Source organism: Falco punctatus (assembly GCF_963210335.1).
Source record: "Falco punctatus genome assembly, chromosome: 1".
In the NCBI taxonomy this organism is placed as follows: domain Eukaryota; kingdom Metazoa; phylum Chordata; class Aves; order Falconiformes; family Falconidae; genus Falco; species Falco punctatus.
The window spans coordinates 32528000-32550054 of NC_137580.1; the positions used below are offsets into that span (position 1 = coordinate 32528000).

Below are 22055 nucleotides of genomic sequence, written 5' to 3' on the forward strand. Positions count from 1 at the left end.
GCCTTCAGCCTGTAATGGCCATCTGTCCTTCCATAAATCTGTCAAAACCTGCTAAGTTCAAGAGAGAGCACAGAATATACCTTGTACTGTCAACGTTAAAATGTACACATTGGTGGAGAAACCAGCACGTATGAAATAATCCAATGGTTATAGATTACTGTAACGCCGTTGATGTGGGATCATGGCCCTCAGTGAAGATTACCAGGGATTAGTGTGAAGATGAGCATGTGTGCAGCCAACTGGTTTTCTCAAAGTTCATGGTTTGGAGATCGGTCATGGGACATGCTGAAGGTGGACTCCGCAGTGGTGACATGAATTCAAAACTTTGCTCCCTCCTCCATCCCCCGGTGGAGGTTTGTTCAAAAGTTAAATGAACGTTTTCCAACTTTTATCTGTTTCTACTTGCCTGTGCACTTCCTGCTTCTGCTGAAAACCAGGAAAAAAGCCAAAATGCCACGAGGAAGCCCTTTCTTAGGCTGTCCCCAGCACAGTTCTGCCAGCAGAAGAAGTGCCAGTAAATTTAGCTCAGTCTGTACTTTTGCATGGGCATTTTTTTGGTAGGGTTTTTTTTTCCCCTCCTCTAAAGATTGTTGGACTCCTTCTCAGGCTTCTGGGAATCATTGTGCTCAGTGTTTAGCTTGCTTCCTGCTGGGGCTAGCTTTAAAAAAGTGGAAATGGAAACAGTATTTTATTTTGAATACTGGATTATCTCTGGGGGTTTTTTTGCCTGAAATTCTTAAATATGCATTTTTATTGTGGTGTGGTTGCATTTCTGGTACATTCTTTCGTAACAACTACATCCAAAAAATCAGTAACTACCACCAAAGCTTCTCATGGGCTGTGTAATTTCTAGAGTAAAAGTGACAGTTACAAATTTTTTTATCTAGAACACAGTCTTTGCTTACTGACATCTCTGCTGAATCTGAGCCTGAAGTTTTAGCCTGGAAATTATTACCACAGAATTTGAAGAGGGCTGTTCTCTTAATTTTGCCAAAAGTTCATTTGCTATTCAAAAATACTTGTTGGGGAGGAGGTAGATAAGGTGTGAAACACATACTGCTGACTCAAGTGAATTTTTGGGAAGGAAGAAAAGAATTGCAGACGCAAATTAAAGGAAATAGTTTAACAGTGATGACTTTGCACAAAACATTTTCACTATTATTTTCAGATTTGAGGTAACTAGAGTAGGTATCATTATCTTTGCCTCAGTTTCCCTGACTTTTGTGGCATTACGTAAAGTTTTCACATAGCCCCCTGTAGCTCATAACCATTTTTTCCAATCGTTCAGACAAAATCAAGCTTCTCTCTCATGTCAAGTATTCATGCCTTGGTACTCCTATCTTCTTTTTTTCTGGAACAAATTCATTGCAGCTAATGCAATGGGACTCCCAGTCTCCATTTATGCTCCTTAGGGAGCACTATGCATTGATGGACACTTTTTGTTCTTTACAGCAAAACACTATAAAACATGTTCCATTTGCATTGATCTGCTGAGCTCTATTGCATGGTTAAAAATACAAAACAAAACTCTGTAGTCATGTTTGAAATACACATTTCCTGTAAGTGTGTCTGCCCTCTCTTTTCATTCTTGCTATGGAAGTAATGGAAAGCTCATTGCTTGGACTAGAAGAAATCTGGGGCAGCATCAGGCTCTGGAGTGCTTAAGGAAGGTCTGGATTATCTAGGAGAGCTCCCTAATCTCCATCTAATTTATTAATTTTTAAGCATATATACTTATAAATTACACTGGGGTCAATTGAATGGAAACAAATTTTTCAAACATAGCATACTAAGTACCTTCCTGAAGAGTAATTATTTCCTGAACAGTGGCTGATGTTTGCTGTTACTGTGCCTGGATGTCCTGGGTTATCCTTTTGTAAAGTCTAAAGAAATTCTATGATTTCTACAGAAAATATTAAGAGTTATATTCTAACCTTATAAAAATAATTGGAAGATGCTACTTCAGTTTCCCATGCTGGAATGGGCTGTAGTCCATCCAGCAATTTTGTCTCACCATAGTGATAGAATCTATTGCAGTTAAGTGAACAATTCTGGTAGTTAGTGTTAAACTTAGAATACTGTCTGTTTCGTTTTGACTCCCTGCTTCGCAACTCTCGCTAATACTTAGTACCAAATGCAGTGGTTCATTACAGTTGCAGTTGCCCTATTGTTCACTTGAGTTTCAGTTGCAGAAACACATTTCAGGCAAAATGTATTAGTTATGCTTACAAGAATGTATAATACATACATTAGCAATGGTTTACTAAGTTAATGAACTGTGGAGACAAAAAGTCATTGCAGTCGAGTTGTAGGGTTGCTGTACTTCCTTGCATTGAAGTTCTGCATCCTACCGAGGTTCCTTTGGTGGCACTCATTTATTTTTCTTGGGCTTGCTTTTATTCAGGTTTTTGTCTGCTAATTTCCTCGTGTTTTTGACGGTGCCAGACTTTTGATTTTTATATCAAAGTCTTTTTGATTTTTAACAAAAAAGTCTTTTGTTTTTTATCTCTTGATCTTTTCTGTCAAAATCTACAGAGAGAGAGGCAGATGTCATGGAGGAAGGGGAGGGGCAGAAACGATGCTGAAGATTAATGGCAGTGCGTTAGTATTGTTGCTGTTGTTGTTACCAGACCTTCGGTGTCTTGCACCCTAAATACTCTTATTCCTGATATTAGTAGTGTTAAATTGAAGTGACATAGAACGGGTCTTGCTTTGTATTTCTTTCAAAGAAGCACATGAGCTGCTTTTTATAAACGTTGTGTGTGTGCTTAAAAATACTCTGTTCCTCCTTTTTTTTCCCCCTTAGGCCTAACTCCACCTACGACCCCTCCTCATAAAGCCAACCAGGATAATCCTTTTAGGACTTCACCTAAGCCAAAGTCATCATGCAAGACTGTTGTACCACTTTCAAAAAAGCCCCGCTATAGTGAGTCTTACAGTTCTCAAGGAAATAACCCAATCAAGAAGGGTCCAGAACAGTCTGAACTGTATGCACAGCTTAGCAAGACTACAGTACTGTCCAGTGGACATGAGGAAAGAAAGACAAAACGGCCCAGTTTGCGGCTGTTTGGTGACCATGACTACTGTCAATCTGTGAATTCAAAATCGGAAATACACATTAAAATATCCCAGGAACTTCAGGACTCCAGACAACTAGAATTTAAGGATTCTTCACCTGGGTGGCAGTGTCAGATTTGTTCTTCTTTAGAACAAGACCAGTATTTCAAGAAAGAGACTTTACAGACAAGTAAGCAGGGATCCCATGGTAATAACAGGAAACAGCTCCAAGACCAGGAAATTCGGGCTGAACTGAATAAGCATTTTGGTCACCCCAGCCAAGCTGTTTTTGATGAAGAAGCAGATAAGACCAGAGAACTAAGGGACAGTGATTACAGTAACGAACAATTCTCCAAACTACCTATGTTTATAAATTCAGGACTAGCAATGGATGGTCTCTTTGATGACAGTGAAGATGAAAGTGATAAACTATGCTACCCTTGGGATGGGACACAAGCCTATTCATTATTTGATGTATCGCCTTCTTGCTCTTCTTTTAACTCTCCATGCAGAGATTCAGTGTCTCCACCCAAATCCTTATTTTCTCAAAGATCCCAAAGGACACGCTCTAGATCAAGGTCCTTTCCTCAACGCAGGTCTTGTTCCCGTTCTCCATATTCCCGATCGAGATCAAGGTCGCCCTGTAGTAGATCCTCTTCAAGGTATGGTACAGCAAATTCATGTGTTATCGTCATGGTTAGTAAGACGGAAAACAGCAAAAACATGAAGCAGCTTAAAGGAAAGATAGAAAACCCTGAGAAATAACTTCATCCAGTACAACTCATTCCATTGCCCCTGAGCTGATTAACTCTGAAGGTTACGGGGTTGCAACAGAAACACTTGTTGCCGTTATCCTTTAAATTTGCCAAGCTTACACTTTCTGAGTCCAGTCAGGTCAGCCTGCAGCAGAGCAATTGGTGAGAGATGTACACAACTAACCTTTCCCATTATCTGCGAGCTGCCTGGTGCCAATCTAGCTGCGGTCCCTATCAGATGAGGTTGACAGTGGCTGACTCTCTGCTCTGTGTTAGCTTCAATAAGGAACGTTACAAAAGGGCATGGGGGAAAATCACTTGAGGTCCCTTAGTTGACTAGGAGATCGCAAACTGTCACTGGAAAATCTCACTGGTAGCTTAGAAGAAATTGTAAGTTCGGGGAAGAGGTAAAAAATGGTGTAAGCAGATTCAAACTGAATGACAGAGGTGAATGTGTTTCTTCCTGCAGATCTTGTTGCTATTACGAGTCCAGCCACTGTAGACACCGAGCATACAGAAGTTCTCCCTTAGGTGCAAGATCACGATCCAGATCACCGTACAGTCGCAGACCCAGGTAGCGTGTTTCGCCTGCATTTGATTTGCTTTGCAGCTGGTTCTCAAGAGATAATGAAGCATTCTAGAAATTGTATTACTAATTTTACATTCACAAATGCAGGTGCTTGATTTAATGACTAAGTTATGTTTCCTAGATATGACAGCTATGAGGAATATCAGCATGAAAGGCTGAAGAGGGAAGAATACCGCAAAGAGTATGAAAAACGGGAATCTGAAAGGGCCAAACAAAGGGAGAGACAGAGGCAGAAAGCAATTGTAAGCACTGTGAAGATAACTTTCATTTTGAAAGATTTCTGTTTCTTTTCATAGATTTCTACAGCTAGATCTCAGACTTTTATTTTCTTTTATAAAATTAAAAACAAAAGACTGCTTACATGTGTTTCTTAGTATTTAGAATTTTAGGCAAATATGTGTTTTCATAACAATTTGTGGTTTTATATTACAATTCTAATTTTTTCAGTTTCTATAAATTGCAACTCTTCAAGTTTTTCATAGTGAAAAGATACAAAGGGCTTACTAGAAGAAGGTTTCATCTCAGACAATTAAAAGTGAACCAGTCTATTTCCTACACAGATCTGTCAGTGAACCTGCATTTTATACTGTATATCACCTACCAGAGTGCCAATAATCAGTGTCCCTTTTCTATATTCCTGGTTTTTTTACATAAGCAATGTAAGGAGTCAGCTTACATACCCATCACGGGACTTTCATAGTAGCTGTAACTGTGTATACAGAGGGTGCAGATAACAGAATTCAAAACTAGGATCCAAAAGCATGAGTTTAATTTTTTTTTCTGCCTATGACTTGGTTAATTTTTAAGTTATTTTTAGCAAAATAAATAGTCTGAAGACATGATGCAATATAAAAATGTGACTTAACGCTGGCCCTTTTGTAATGAATATGTATTATTTAATTATTTTGTTCATCAATGTTCTGTGTGAAACACCTGAGGTGAAGGAAATACCCATGTGGGGATGAGCAACTCACTTGGCTGTTGTAGCAGTATGACAGAAGAATGGCTATTCAACAGACAGGCAGCTTTTGCACCTTTTTAGCTCACTGTTGACAACTGTGCGATAGTTTTGATAAGTTGGGAGCTGCTATAAATCTGGACTTCTCTTGTAGTTGCTAAGCCCATTTGGTGGCTCACCTTAACACTTCCCGCTTGGTTTTCTGTGTATTTCAATTTTACCTTCACTGCTGTTCTGGCTGTGCTCTGGCTCTTGCATGAACTGGTGCAGACTGGGACGTTTCATCTTTGTTTCCAGATTTTACTTTAGTGCTCTGTCCAGGCCTCACCAAAATGAATAGATCTTTTTTCCACTGCCTTTAGTGGACTTTGTAGTAAAAGGTGATTTGTCTCAGACTTGGCAGCATTTCTCCTAATACTTACACCTATAGAACTGGGAGTAGACTGGTGTAGTCTACAGCAATGAAAAGTTCTGGGAGGGAATAGACACCTTTATTTTCTGATTTTTGTCTCTGCTGCTGTTATTCGTAGTAAGCTTTGTCAAATCATTTAACTTTTCTCTGCTTCAGGTACCCGATCTACAAAGTGTGGGTGATAGGTGTATTTTGTAAAAGCATGAGATTTAGAGCTATAACATGCTCTGCTGTGCTGATCTGAAATTCAGTGAAGGCAACGGAATGATTCTGCTTGGCTTCAGACAGGGCTATATTTAAGTCAATTGTTGCAGTTTGTTTTAAAATATCTGGCTTCCACATGCTTAGAGATGAACACTACCTTCCAGCAATCATAACTTACACTGACTGTTCTCTCTCAGATCTAACACAAATTAGGGATTCAAGTAGACCTCTGTCATGGGTGTATCTTGCTACTTCTCAATTACTGTACCTTACCAGTATAAATAAACATGAGTCCTGCTGAGGAGGTAGAAAATTGGATTTAGTTTAAAACAAACAAATATTTGGCAAGTAGCTAATCAAGAGAAAAAGAGAAAGGAAATAAAAGAAACTGAAAACACTCCAGATATGCTGCATTATAACTTCCTACATAAAAAATGTTAGGTGTTTCAAAGCCAAGGTTGAATTTATTTTCTTTTTAAAGTGAGCATTGTCATGTTAATTAACTTCATTAATGAAATCATTTATTAATAAACATACATAAACCAGAACTAAAAAATAAATAACAATAAACAGAACATAGCAAAAACTTAAAATCCGGTCACCTATGTAAGAGCTGCAGGAAATGTAGATGAAATCCTATTAACTCCTGTATCCAAAGTTTATCAGCACTTTAAAGATTTGTATTGAATCATGCCAGTGTATTCCCTGTGCAAATAATTAGGGGTTAGGGGTTAGGGGACAGCAGAGAAGGGGAAGCCCTGATCGCATGAGGTCAGTGATAAAACGTGTATTATTTCTAGCATTTTCTGCTCCTTTTCTTACCCCTTTTGGCTTGCGGGTCTCTTCTGTGTTACTCCTTTCTTGATGGACTCAGCTCATTTATTGTTCAGCCACAAGAATCTCCTCTCTTTCCTTGAACTCTTTCTACAGTCCCATAAATTTAGATTTCTTTGCTCTCTGCATTGGGGAGTTTTTTAGTTTCTTTCCAGACCATTCTCATGCTGCCAGAACTGATTCATGATACTGTTAAAAAGAATACCCCAAAGACTGGGCAGTTACTAATGGCTCAGGTGTTACACAGGGCAGGTGGCTTTTCCTCATTAGAAGCACCGTGTTACGATCTCAGGAGGTAGTTGTAGAAAGGATGCATATTGGAAAGGGAACGGGAGTTATGACTAAGCTAAAAGCCATCAAGTATTATAGGTTCAATATCTAGAACTAGTCTCCATGTGACAACAAAAGTGGGAAACCTAGGAAAAAGAAATGAGAAAAAAATCGCACGTATTTTAATCTGTCAAAACCATATGTGAAGCAACGCTCTCTCATTGTGCAGGCAGCTTGTATTTTGGCAGATGTGAAGACATACTGGCAGAATGCTGAGGAGGCTTGTTTTAGAAGCCTGTGCTCACGCTATGTAGCAGAGGCGTGTTTAAATGGCTGGCCCTTCAGTCTTGCACACAGTGTGCACCTTCTCTGCAGTAGCTTCAGAGCAGCTAGAAGCCTGGGCTAGCATTTCCCTGTATGGATTCCTGAATTCCTATCCAGACTTACAGCTTTATCAAGGTGGCTTGACTTGAAAAGGTACTGTGATATTCTTCTCATCCTTTTCTTCTCTTCCCCTTTCCAGTTACTGGAGATTCAGTGCCTTTTTTTGTGGATTGGGGTCTTAATTTTGAGCAGTCACGCTTGAAAAGTATGGGCTGAGCCCACAAGATACTTTTCAGTTGGAGAGTTACTTGTCATTCATTCATTCATTTATTTATACTCTTGATCATGATGCCTTTGCTAACTGAGCAAATGTTAGCATAATTCAGTTTGATCTTGACTTGATTTATTTCACTGGCTCCCCATTTTGCTTTAGAATGGGTCCTCACTGAATGTAGGGATGGTCTGCCACTGAGACTTACTTAACTTTATAATGCCAACCAGATCATAGTAGTAACAATTCATCATGAAACTGGAGGAGCAACTGCAGGACAGGATCTGATGAGGGCTTTGTAGAAGCTGGGGTCCTACCCCCAACCAACGTAGATCCCAATGAATTGCCAGGAAGACTGAGAACCCCTTTTTCCTTCTGATACACCCCAGAAAATTTCAGTTATGTGGGCTTTTATTCCAGCAGCTCATTAGACCATGTGGCAAATACTTTCCAAGGCATGGTGTCAGAAATACAGTTCGCACATTTCAACTCTGGAGTCACCAGTGCATGGTTCACCATTGACACGGTGCACCAGGGCTGGGAGGTTAAACTGTCTGTGTTCTGGATCTCTTGCTACTCTGCCGCTCTGGCCATGATGCTGACTGACTGTCACATCCTCTCTGCAGCTCACTTACTGTGTGCACTGGCTGCTGCCAGCAGGTATAACAAGCTTTTGTACCCGAGTATAACATTACTATTAATATTACTACTTTTCATTTTTAAGTGCTGACAGCCTCCATGAGACAAGTATCAAGAGTTCCTGTCCCATAGAGCTTACAGACGTAAGAAGATAAATGTGCTGTGAGGCCACTGCAGCGGAAAGAAATGCATGGTTTCAGAGAAAATAAATTGTTCTACAACAGGAAGGCAGGAGAAAGGTGGTTTCATAAGTGAGTGCCTGGCTTCTCTAAAGTCTAAAACCAGAGTCAGCCTATAATGGAGTGCATTTACACTAATGAAGGGTCCAGTGCACGTTGTATATTTAGTCTGGATTGTTTTGCCGTTGTTCATCGTGATGGCCTTGATCCCAGACACTCTAACTTTGCTGTATGAGTTGCTGAAAATGGATCCAATGAATTACCTAAATCTTGAGGTTTACTGGTCCACCATTTTTCTAGCGGTCACCATGGAGTGTGGCTGAACTGTTCTTCAGATGGCTGCACAGCAGCATTTGACAATTTTGTGTGATGTTCTTTCTTTTTTTTTTTTTTTTTCAGTTTTGCCATGCATACTTGCTGACAGGTCATACTTACTTACTCTTCTTGAATACAGAATCTGAAGAAAAAAATTCTTACTATTATTACGTCAGAATATTAAGCTGTAATGGCTTTTTCCATCCATAGCATTTCTATTTTTGAAACTCTGTCTAGCCATTCCCATTGCACTTTCACAATGGTATGTCGCCTCCAGCTCTAAGGCTAAAAGTCTTCATGGCTTTCTACTGGAAGAGGAAAGAAGTCACTTGCCATGGAAGGCAACACAGGCACAGGGCTTGCACCCAACCATCTGCCTGTGCTGGTGGAAGCAGAAGAACCTTTGACAAGTCCATGGCAGACCCCACCTTTAAAGTACCCCGGATTTCTTCTCTCAGCTTCACATGAAATGTTACCTGGCTTTTAGAGAACTAGGTATGCACCACAGATGTTCAGACAGAAAGTGGTAGGTGTAACGAGGGCAGCAGAACTATGCGGTGTCACCTCTGGAGTGGCTGCCTTCAGTTCCCACAGACCCTGCTTAGCAGCACCACGGGCAGGCAAAGAAACAGCTGTTGGGTGAAGAAGCCTAGTACAAAAAAACATATGAAAACTAATAAAGCTGTTCATCTGTGCTTTAGTTCCTTGTGAAATACAGGATGGGAAAACAAAGTGCGGGGGCGGGGGGGTTCAAGACAAAAAGATCCTTGGCATCAGTGAATGTTTTGTTTTGCAGGATGAGTGATACCTTTATTGACCCTTAGATGTGTAAGGCATATCCTGGTTTTGTTATCTCAAGTTTTGGCATTCTAATGCTTTAGTATTTTCGTTTGAAACTTGAAATACAGTTTTACAGTCTGAGATTTTCTGCCACATCTGCTTATTCAAATGTTTTTACTACAAGGAAGAAAAAGCAAGATTATGAAGAAGGAGCTTTAGATAAACTGAAAGAAGACAGACATGTTGGGCCTGAGGGAGCTGGCTGGACTCTTCTTTCTTCATTTTTTTACCTGGCAAAGCAATAAACTACACTTAAAGCTTATGATGTAAAATAAATCTTCTGTACTTTTGGGAGGGAAGTATGAACAGTATCTTCAGGAATTTCCTTCAGGTTCCCTCTGCCCACATTAAATTGAAAACAAAAGCTTTTCTCTGCCATTCTGTAGGTTTGCAAGTCATATATCATCTCCTCTAACAAGTGCAGTAAAAAGCATACTTAATATGCACATATGGACTTATGCATGTAACTTATTATAAAATAAAGGTCTTTAACATTTAGAGGTATGTTGTAATCTTGTTAGGCTTGTATAGCTCTTATTATTAATGGGAATAAAAAGCAGGCATCCCTGTGAATACAAATACATTCTTCATAGTTGCTTTAAATAAACCAAAGCTAACCAGGAAACCAGGACGAAGGCAATGCTGTATGAAACCTGTGCTCTCCAGTATCTTATACCATCATGGCACTGCTTGAAAGCAATATTTGAACACATCTCCTCATGCATGCACACTGGAGGACATATGGTGCATTTCAGCTTTAAATTTGAATTCCCTTAATTTTGCAGGTTTAACTTATTCCCTTAATGATAGTTTAACAGCCTTTTTTTTTTATTGTTCATTTTTGTTTTATTACAGTTATCTTAAAGGCATATTAGAGATATAAAGGTTATTAGAGGGATAGAAGAAGGAAAAATTGTGAAGGCATGCACACAGGCTTACGGAAGAGCATGCAATAGTTATTTCCATCACACTGTAATATAACAATCTCCATGTCAGCGAGTGAAACATTATGTTTTTTCAGTCGAGATGTATTATCTCAGCTAAAGTGTATTAGACAGTCTGCTATGTTATGTTCTGCTCCATCTGGTCAGTCATTTAGGTTCAATAGCAAGTATCAATGGAATTGTTTCTTATAAGTGTTTCAGTGCGGTTAAATCCTTGATTTGGTAAAGCAGTCAGAAAAAGTAATTACTTTGCATATGCAGATTTTCCTGGTTTTGAAGTTTATGGCACCCAACCATACTGACAGTAAGCAGAATTAGAATGGGGAAAATGGAAGAAATGCAGATTTCTGTTGCTTGCACTCTGCAGTCCCTGGTTTGCAGAAGCCCTACCCAAACTCCTCTGTCAAGAGGGTCAGAGCTTTACACTGGGACACAGTAGAGACAGAGATAAAAAGCAGCAGCTGTCTGTAAAGTACCCCTCTTCACTAAATTTATGGCCCCCCATGAGCACAATTGTCCTTCTTTTAGCCATGCTGACTTCTCCAAACTGCACTGCTATGGCAGAGAGCAAGAGCAGCTTTTGGACCACATGCTTTGGAAGGCATAACATTTATAAATTAAAGTGTCCGTCCCAGCAGGGTTATAGAGGGCTACCAAGGCAGTCACCTTGGTTCTCTATATAATCAAAAGAGGCAGTAGTTTCAAGTGTCTAAATGAGATACCTGATCCCATTGTTTAAGGAGAGCACATACAGACCTTGGTAGAGCAATCAGGGACTCAGCTGGGCTGACCAGGGAGCTATAAGGGACTCAGGTGATTCCAATGGTCACTTCTTACGCCATACCTTAGTGGGCAGGGCTTTTGGGTAGGAGTGTTTGATTACTGGATCTCTGTTTTCAGAAGCTTTAAACTCACTTTCATTTCTCAGGAGCTTAGATTAACTGGGTCTGAGCCCCTGAGATTTATGAGGCCAGGAAGGGTCAATGAAAATAGTTGACTGAGCATGCTATTGAGAAGGCGTTTCTGTTGGGAGGCAGATATATATAATTTCAGGGTTTTGCTGAATTTTTATTTTGCATTAAACAGTTCCAGGGAGCAGAGTGCTCTCCTGGGATCAGGGAGCTAAGATTTTGGACCCCATAAGTAGGTGTTCTGATGGTCCCTTTGCCTCAAATGAATGCTCAAACAAGTAGAGAAGAGGCATTGGCATCATTTCTGTTTCTGCATGTGTTTTAGCCTCATCTCAGTCCTGTTGTCCATGAATGACTATTGCCTTATGCCTCTGTGGGGACTTATGGAAAAGATGCATTTTGTGCTGTATCTGAATCGTAACACTATAAGCTACCTGTCGCTTCAGGCTAGGGTGTTTCTGAGCAGGAATGCAAGTCTATATTTAGGTCTCTAGAGCCTTCTGCATCGCGCAGTTGAGGTGCCATTAGCCTTTAGGCACCTTCAGGTTACCATAGTCATGAATTCTCAGCAGTCAGTATAGCTCCTTTGGCATTTGGGACCTAAATCCTGTGCAAGTCTCAGGTGCCAAAGCTGATGGTTTAAACTGACATTGCTCCACTGACTGACAGATTTACCCCAGCTGAGAATGTGGCGGTGCTAGTTTGATTTATGGGACAAGTGTGCGGGTGTGTAAGGAATGAGCAGGACGGCCGGCAGTGCCAGGGTTCTTCAGGCTAGAGGCAATCTGAGACAGGAAGGCTGAGCACCCAAGCCATGTGCACCTGGTGCTTCTTTTGCCCTGATTACCTTAAGGTCAGTGTTTTGAAGATCTCCTTTTGCCTTTTGCTTTGCTTGTAGCTCACTAAATGGCTCTACCCTTGATAAAGCGTTCAGCCAAAAATTCATAAAGTGACTCTCCCAGGGTTTCCTAGTCCGTCTGTCATTCTGCTGAGTGTTTCCACTCAGGAAGGAAGGATTATGACCATGACTTGATCGTTTTAAAGCTATCTTTGATGCTTTGCTCAAGTGTCAAAGGAACATGCAAATGACATGCTAGCCTGTAAAATCAAGGGACTTCAGTCACTTTTTTTTTTCCCCCCGAGGAAACCAGAAGGTAATAGTGACCACAGGATTTATTTTATTGTCCTGCTTCCCCCCAGAAATATTTATTTTAATAAAAGTCATCTTCTGGACCCCTAACAGTTTTCCTTCTATTTTAAGGTATGGATTATGGTCAGCAGCTGATTGCAGGATGAATCAGCTCCTGAGTTATCTGAGTTTATAATGCTATGTTTGTAATACATTTTGTTATGCCTATGGTAACATTTATGGAATTACTGTGTTACTTTATACTACTCCACAACTAAGATGGGTTTTGCCCAGTATTGTATAGATGCCAAGAGAAAGGGAGCTCCTGGCTGGGAAGTTTACAGTCTTGAAGGGGAAGTGGCAGACAGCGTGAAAGGGAAGAAGGTGCAGTAGGATACAAAGGGAGCTGTCTGCCACAGTGTACAGCACAACAGTGACAGCAAGCAGGGAAACTTTCCAGGAGCACACCACCTGACAAATGTAGCATCATATAAATACTTCAGATGATTTCCGGAGAGAACTATTTCACTTACTAGCAAGATGCAGTAGGTCTTCCACGAGAGACTCTTCCTGTAATTATGCATCCTCTGCACATCCTTGTGTGTGTATTTGCATGCATATATGTATAGGTTCATCTGTGTTACACATTTCTTAAAAATATGCCTTCCCTGTTGCTGTTTCTAAACAGGAAGAACGTCGTGTGATTTATTTGGGTAAAATAAGACCTGACACAACCCGAACAGAACTGAGGGACCGGTTTGAAGTTTTTGGTGAAATTGAGGAGTGCACAGTAAATTTGCGGGATGATGGGTAAGAACTTTTGAGACTACTTCTTGTTTGGGAGCTGCCATATGTAAAAAAATATGGCAGCAAGATCACTGGTATGTGCGTTACCAGTGTAAGTGCTGTGACAGATGACATGCTGAATTCAAAACCTTATTTATTTTCTTTCATCCTTATTTATTAATCTCTCTAGTTGAGATTTCCTGTCCCAGAAATAAGTATTTAGCTGCATGACAGGACAATCATGCTGATAAATGGATGCGGTACTTCTGGCATTTCCACTGCTGGATCTCCTGCAAGTTTTTGCTTTCAGGAAGGGGTTACACTAATGTGCATTAACTCTTCTCGGCTCTTGTCCACAACTGTATTTTTCAATTGCAGAGACAACTATGGTTTCATCACCTACCGCTATACTTGTGATGCCTTTGCTGCTCTTGAAAATGGATACACTTTACGCAGGTCAAATGAACCTGACTTTGAACTGTACTTCTGTGGACGCAAGCAATTTTGCAAGTCTAACTATGCAGACCTAGGTAGGTATTTTGCTTTATGCGAATTAAAGTACATAACTGGAACCTTGTAACTTAGGAGAATTCAGGGTTTGCTTCTTTTTTGTTTGCTGTTTATATTATTTAAATGACTGGAGGGGTTAAAGGAAGTGTTTTTCGCTTGAAAGAAGTTTAAAAGTCTACTGATCTGAGCTCTAACCTGAACTGGCTTCTTTCAGGCATTTCAGACTCTGAAAATTCTTTTAAAGCCCATTTACATCATTAGAAAAAATAAGTGCCTTCTAGTCAATAATACATTTCCATATTGAAATGATAGCACCACAGAAACCTCCTGCACACTTTACCATTCATTGCTATGCTATGACTGTTTGGTTCTAATAACCTGATCTATTTATACGAGTGGTGAACAAAGTAGATACCCCCAAAAATTCATTATGTTTCTTATTTCCTATGAGTTGTGCTGCAGATGTGTGAACTTGCTAGAGACACTCCTTAAACACAATTAATAGTTTCTCATGTTTGAAAGCCGGAAGGGCTTGTGACCAGATCTGACCTTTAGTATAGCAAACGGCCACAGATCTCCAACTGGTGGTTCTCAAATTGCGCATAAGCATCTATGTATGAAGGTGTGCCCTTGCAGGGACTTCCAGTCATGATGTAAGAGGCTCCAGCCTGTGAACTTAGCAAATGTCTTGGTGTTTGCTGTCCCACTGATGTGGAGCACTATACATACCAGTTTCCAGACCCCAGTAAGCTCTGGTAACTCCAGTCTCAAGCGTGCATGTGATACTGGCTTCAATAACACATCTGGGTCTGTCCTAGTCCTGTCTAGGCAAAAATGTGGGGTTCTGTCCTGTGCTCTGGGTCAGTGTGGTGCTTCCTCTTGAAAGGATGTTTGGAGGTTTTTGAAGTCTTACAGCAGGAACACTGATGTTAAGTATGTGCATAAAGAGACCATTCAGACTACCAAAACATCCTCTGTAATATTATAATATATTATAAACTCACCTCTTATTTAATTACCTTTTAAAATGTAAAGTATTCATTAAATGTTAAACCTTTCTTAATACCTGTATAAATAGACTAAAGGTATGGGAGATACTCTTTTCTGAATAACATAGCAAGGGACGTTTTGCTGTTGAATCTATATTAATCAGATATTGTGGTTTTTTATGAATAAATGACCACAGTCATTAAAATCTCTCATAACCCCGTAACACAGTGCTAATGAAATCTTGTATGTGCTGCCCTCGGCTTTGTACAATGCAGGAAGTGAATACAGATATATTTTTTCTAACCAATTGATGTCTTTTCAGAATAAATGATAAAGATGATACGCATTGTTCACAATGAATATGCTATAATTCACTTCAGTGGCTAAACAGATAATGTAAAGCTAAGAAAAGGCAATTGACTGCTGAAGAGATACAGGGTTGATGTTGAAAATATAAAAGGTAGCAAGGCATTTGAAGAAATGTAGGCGGATAAAAACAGTAAAAACAGATTGAAGTCTTGACTTGATTTGACTTATCTTCAGCAGTAGAAGCCAAGGTCATCTCTGTATCTCAGAAGATCTGGGTTTAAAATAAGTTGTCTGAAGGGAACCCTCTTGAACATTATTCATCACTGGGAGTATTCCCTGGCAGGTCTCTCTATACTGAGTGGGATTCCCAGAGTATCTGTGAACAGACTATTTTCACTTTGTCCTGCTGACAGCTTGAGCTTCTGTACTTCAGACTGCATTCCCTGTATTTTGCAAAGTATCTGATAGAGCTACATAAGGAAATGGCAGGATGAACTTTAAAATTCATGAGCTAGTACAAGGACAGAGAGAATTAATCAGCCTTGGGTTGAGTACAGAAGAAAGAAAACACTTGAAAATAGTAGTCAGAAGTTTAACACCTCTCCTCTGTGAGAAGATATTGTCTTAACAGAACTTGTAATGAACATTTAATGCACAGTGTGTCTTATACTGGTAGATGGGGAGTTCTGATTAATTCAACACAAGAAATGGCAAGAAAAGGGCACTCCCATAAAGGAGTTGTGACACAGGAGCCAGGGAGAGTCAGCGTTAAGCAGGGATGACTCCAAAAGGAAATTCAGTGCTTGCAGCCATGTCAATAATTGCCGTACTGGAGCTGTATGGCCACAGATGAGCAATCCCTCCTCTGCACTAGGAACAGACTGACGGCCATGTCTGGGCAACTAGCAAAGCCAGAGCAGGTATCGCATGTCACAGACGCTGGACCGTTATTGCTGCTATGACTTGTCAGATATGCTGCAAAAAGCTGAGGAGCCCACCTGAGACTGCCTGTACGGCAGTGCAGAGGCCCTGCCCGGAATTGCTCACGCTCTAAACAAGCAAGCCCCCTCAAAATCAGAGTGGAAGCTAAAAGCGATTCCAGGAGGTGTAGTGACTCATACAAGACCCCAGGGCAGGGCAGGCAGACGTAGCAGTGTCCCCTGCGAGCTGCCTGCAGGCTGCCCTGGCTTTCTGCAGAACCGTCCCCCTGTTACCTTTCTCAGGAGCAGTAAGTCTTGGATATTGCATGTTGCAAAACAATGGTGGAGTTTTGTGTAAAGCATCTGTCAAGGTTATCTGGACTACTTCGAAACCTATACATAGCAGTATGTCAGTGCCCAAGTCCTTGGAGGAACTCTTTTGAGTTTACCGGGGCTGTATGTATATGCACTTTATGGTTCTCCCCCACTGCTGATGATGTGTACTGCTTTTGTTAAGTCCTGCTTCTTACCAGAAAATTCTTACCTATACCTAAAGCTTCTCTGATGACCGTTTCTGGGCTTTTATCATCCCATAAAGTTGTAATTGTAAGTGGATTGTGTCTTTAGTTCTTTGTTCGTACTGTTGTAGAGAAAATAATGTAAGTACTGACTAGTGTTTCTTGCCTCTTATTTAAATAAGCATCCTTTGGGTTTCAGATTCAAACTCAGATGATTTTGATCCTGCTTCCACTAAAAGCAAGTATGACTCCATGGATTTTGATAGTTTACTTAAAGAGGCACAGCGGAGCCTGCGCAGGTAACATGCATCACACCCGAGGAAAATGGAGGGATGGCGAATACCTCACGGACATCGTGTCCTTCAATAATGGACAATTAAAAAGTCATACTTAGGGACTTCTCCTACTTTACACTCTCTGTTCAAAACCATGGTTTACATGAACACAGCTGCTCGACAAGTGGAGGGGCAGGATGGCTGTCCAGTAAGCACACGCGTATCCATGGGTGTCAGCTTTGCTTTCGCGGGTGATCGGTGGCGGGGGAGCCGGGCATTCCTTGTGAGTTCAATGCAAATCACGAGACATGGCAGCAGTTCCACAGAGATACACCTACAACGATGAACTGCAAAATCTGTACATACTGCATTTTAACAAAAAAAGAACAAAACAAAAAAAAAAAACCAAAACCAAACTTGAGAACTATGGCTGCTGATGTCTGGGAAACAGACACTGCATTATTATTTTTTTGTTTAAACAAAGCTTCTTCTTGCAGCACAGTCATAATATGACAATCGAGAAGCAACCACAGGTCCCAGAAGCCTACAATCTGTTTTAGCTTTGTTTTAAGATTTTTCTTTTCTTTGGGATTTTTTTGTGGGTTTTTTTTTTTTTTTTTGGTCCTTGCAGAAGAGAAAATGAAAGGTTCAAGCTTCCCTAACATTTTGAAGTTTCATCTTTTAATTCTGACACCCATGTAAATGTCTACAACGTTGATCTTCCACAGAAAAATTTTCAAAGCCTTGTTAATGGTCAAATGTGCAGCTTGTTCAGCGATCTATTCTAATGAGCGGACGTGGTGTTACATTATTAATGAGAGTTGGATATAACTATCTGGGTGTGTGCACAGATAGTTCATTTACTACATTCTCTAAAGTAGTTGAGTATTTAAAAATGTTAAATGGAGTATTTTTATTTATGTACATACTGTATGACGATGTTCTTTTTTGTTACAGCTATGCACTGTAAATGCAGCCTTCTTTTCAAAAACTGCTGAATTTTTCTTAATCAAGAATACTCAAATGTAATTATATGAGGTGAAACAACTATTGTACACTAACATATGTAGAAAGCTGAAGTTACGCTTATATATATTTGATTGTAAAAAAAAAAGAGAGAAAAGCGTGTGGGTGAGGGTGTGCATGTGTATATGTGTGTGCGTGTGTGAGTGCAAAAATGCTTTACACACATTCATCCCTTCTTTGATGAGCTTATATAAGAATTTTGTCAAGAATTATCCTAGCCCAAAAGGTATTAACCACTTCTGCAGTATTTTTCCACATTTTTCTCATTGCTTGATTTTCTTTTGCAGTTTTATACACTGAATTTGTTAGGGGAATGAAATTTTCTCATCTAAATTTTTCTAGGAGATACCATAATTTTATGTAAAGTCTCTCAAATGGGTAATCATTAAGAAATGTTTTTATTTTATGTATCAACAGTAGTTTTGGAACTAGAGGTCAAAAATCTTTTTAAAATGCTGTTTTGTTTTAATTTTTGTGATTTTAATTTGATAAAAATATGCTGAGGTACTAAGTACAGTATGATTTTTACAGTAATTCTGTGTCTAAACACTGTTCTTGAAGCCAGTAATCTTTTCATTGGCAGAGTTTAATGATGGTATTTATCTATATTTTTTACAGTTATGCATCCTGTATAAATACCAATCCTTCATTCCTTTGTTTACTAAAGAGACATATTTATCAGTTACAATTATCCTATTTATTATAAATTATGAGATGACTAAAATAATAAAAAGGCCAGTGGAAATTTTATACCTAGGATGCATGACGGTTGTCAGTTTGGAGTAAGTGCTTCGTTTGGAAATTCAGCTTTTGCAGAAGCATTGGGTTGTTTCGGTTCTTTTCTTTTTTTTTACTATGCACTAGCATGGCCTCAGATGTGCCCATGACATTGTTGCTGATGACATTGCTTCTGCTAAATTAAATAGAAACTTCAGGAAAGAAAAAACCACAAGAGTAAACTACTGCTATTCTGAGCATCAGAATTTCATCTGAACTCAGAGTCTCTAGACTGAATCAGCAAAGTTTGGAATTTGCTTGTGAATGTATAGATTTGGTATTCTATTACTGTTTGGCATTCATGACTCCTTTTAAAGGTATGGCACACCTAACTATTTAATCTCCTTTCCCGCTCCCAATCTTAGAAAACTGATTCTACCCCCATGCCAGTGCAGTTGATTTTGATGGCTGCATTCATTTTATCACCAGCATATTGTGTTCTGAGAGATTCCACTGTCTGTCCTGTCAGATGCTTGCTTGATTTTTTGGCTTCTTATTTCTCAGTAGATAGATAGCAATAATAAAAAAAAAAAAAAAAAAGAAAAAAAAAAAAGAAAAAGAACTTTTTCGGAGGTTCTGTGTTACAACTGTAACATTCTTTAATCTGCATAATTCTTGTTGTTGCTCTGTAGGTTAAAAATGCAGGTATTTTAACTTTGTGTGAATGCCAAACTAAAAGTTTACAATTTTCCTTTCTGGATTTTGAGTATCTTCTGTTGTAAAGAAAAATATTAAAAGCAATAAATTATTTTTAAGAAATTAATATTTAGTATATCATATTATGTGTTCAAGGACCAGATGCATTGCCTATTTTGCCTTTAAATTTCTGTAATTAAATTTTAAATACATTCTCTTTTGCCCTAGATTGCTGACATGAATAAATTGGTGTGGGGCTTGGGGGGTGGGTGGGGGGAATTATTTATTTTTCACTAAGCAGGCGTAATGACATCAGTAATTTTTTTTTTCACTGGCCTGACAAACATTCTCATCTTGAAGATGGCTTTCCTTTGTGGATTTACAAATTACATATGAAATTAATAGAACTAAGGTTGCTGAATAAAGCTATTCGTATCCTTTGTAGACACTGTAGTAGGTAACCCATCAAAATATAAACTCGATGTTTCCTTTCCTTCTTTTGTCCCCCAAGAACATTTCAAATTAGCACATGTACCACATTGTCACCGGAGGCAAATTGCAGCATAGGTCTGTGTGTCTTTTAGATGAAGATTGTACTGTTGCTTTCATGCTGTGGTAAGTACCACATCCGCAATACAGGTAACAGAACTGGTACTTAGAAACTATGGTCTTTCCTAGAGCTGTAACAAAGTAATTCCTATAGGATGTAAAATCCAAATCCAAATTCTAATGGAGGGAGCCTAAAATTGAAGAAAAATACCTGTGCTAAACTACTCTGAAAAGCAGTTGGACTGCTATCACCATGAGCAGCACTGAGAGGAAAGTTTGTGCCTCTGGGGTATAATACTTGGGTCAGTTGAAAAAAAAAAAAAAAAAAAACCAACAAAAAAACCCCAAAACAAACCCAAAAACCAACCACACCTTTTCATCCCTTTAGATGTAAGCTTACAGTAGGTAATGATTGTGTCCTTTTTGATGGCTGTAATGAGAACTTCAATCACTGTAGCATAAGATCTGATCTATAAATGACCTAGAATAGCCATGTAATATAATGTGATGATTCTAAATTTGTACCTATGTGACAGACATTTTCAATAATGTGAACCACTGACCTGATGGAGCTACTGTAAGATTTGTACAGTAGGTGAACATGTAAAGCTATTGGTTGGACTATGCTGAACAGGGAAAGGTAGATATTAGTTAAGCCCAAGCTGGGCTATTTTCCACCTGCCAATTCTACATGTACTTTTGTGGTTTAATTCATTGTATGAAAATTCCTGTGATTTATTTTTTTTTTTAATGTGCAGTACACATCAGCCTCACTGAGCAAATAAAGGGAAACGAATGTTTCAAATCCATTTCTGTTTCTCTTTTTTATCACAAGTGACAGGTTTCCCCCCGCCCGCCACTGGTTGTGTACTGGGTTTTCTGTTACTCTTTCTAATGGTTGTAATCGATTTCAGATAGTAGTCCAGAGCACGCATGCGTTACTGCACTTTGGGCAGGGGGCAGAACCACTAGTTTTAATATATTTAATGGTAGAATGGTACTGTCTGCCTTTCTGCCATGAGTACCCAAGGCTGGTGAAGGGCCAACATAAACCTTGTAGGAAAACTTTTGAAAAATGCTCAGTGGAGTTTTAAGAGTTGCTGGCTTGAATTAGGAGGGGGTGGGGAATATAAGTGCTTTCATACGTGGCCATGCTTGGATCCAAATTGTGCGCGTGCTAGGGACTGGCAAATCCCCAATATGGCTGGTGTCTTCCATCCTAAGATGATAAATACCTGTACTAGGACAAAGCACCATCATGAGAGTCCTTCACCAGCCTCTCTGTCTCGGCAGACAGGCAAGGAAGATCAGACAGGTAGGAAGCTGGACCAGCATGGGTTTTCTGAATCCTTCCTGGACAGTACAGGGTGAAGCATGGTGGGCTTCCACACCGGCGTTGCCACTGGGCAGGCGACAGGTAGGCAAAGGGCTGGCAAAGGGTGTACGTAGCCCTCTCCTTCACATGAGGGAAGGAATTGCTTTTCTTTGGGTTGCCCAGGGTTCGTTCACAGGTAGCCAGCATACAGCTCTACACCTATCCTGATGTGTCAACAACCTTCTCTGGGGGTTAACAGCACAATGCTGTTTGACTTGAGAGTCTCCTCGTCTTGATGTGTGCCTCAGGTACCCGAGGCGTGATGTGAGGAGCACCATAGGGCAGCCTGGTTGTCATCTTTGAGCAGAGAACTACTGAATTCACTTGAAAAAATGGCCTTTCTCAAGATGACTAGCCTCCATCTCATCTGTGTTCTTAACGTTGCTGTTTATTTTATAGTCTATAATGATATTTTTTTTACTTGCAAAAATGTTTAGCTTTTGCATTTCTGCCAGCCACTATCCAAACTGTTGTGCTTGACACTTGCAGTGGTGGTAAAGCAAAGTCCGCTACTCGGGATTTACGTTGTTAATGCACGGCTCCTGATCAAATTAATGCTCAAAAGGTAGTAGCCAAATCCATCCCTGGTGTACTTCATCAGTTGCTGCTTTTCCACAAGGCATGAGTTCTGCCCGGTATTTCTCCAGTTACTACGCTTTTTAATTTGGTATATTCATTTCATATTTTTTGCATTGCACTTTGATGCTTGCAAAAAAACACTCTCATTTGATGTCTAGGAAAGTATTGCTTTTT

General features: G+C 39.7%; 1 protein-coding gene across 5 annotated transcripts in view; it reads left to right on the forward strand.

The window, feature by feature from the left end:
- PPARGC1A (PPARG coactivator 1 alpha) overlaps nucleotides 1-20736 on the forward strand; it is a 373925-nt gene extending 353189 nt beyond the window's left edge. For all 5 annotated transcript variants that reach the window (XM_080371486.1, XM_080371488.1, XM_080371485.1 and 2 more), the window contains 6 exons: nucleotides 2807-3719; nucleotides 4282-4386; nucleotides 4523-4643; nucleotides 13320-13441; nucleotides 13796-13947; nucleotides 16864-20736. In XM_080371486.1, the coding sequence (XP_080227612.1) occupies nucleotides 2807-3719; nucleotides 4282-4386; nucleotides 4523-4643; nucleotides 13320-13441; nucleotides 13796-13947; nucleotides 16864-16967 (1517 nt within the window). In that variant the 3' untranslated portion in view covers nucleotides 16968-20736. The remainder of the gene's footprint in view (nucleotides 1-2806; nucleotides 3720-4281; nucleotides 4387-4522; nucleotides 4644-13319; nucleotides 13442-13795; nucleotides 13948-16863) is intronic.
- Nucleotides 20737-22055: the final 1319 nt, after the last annotated feature.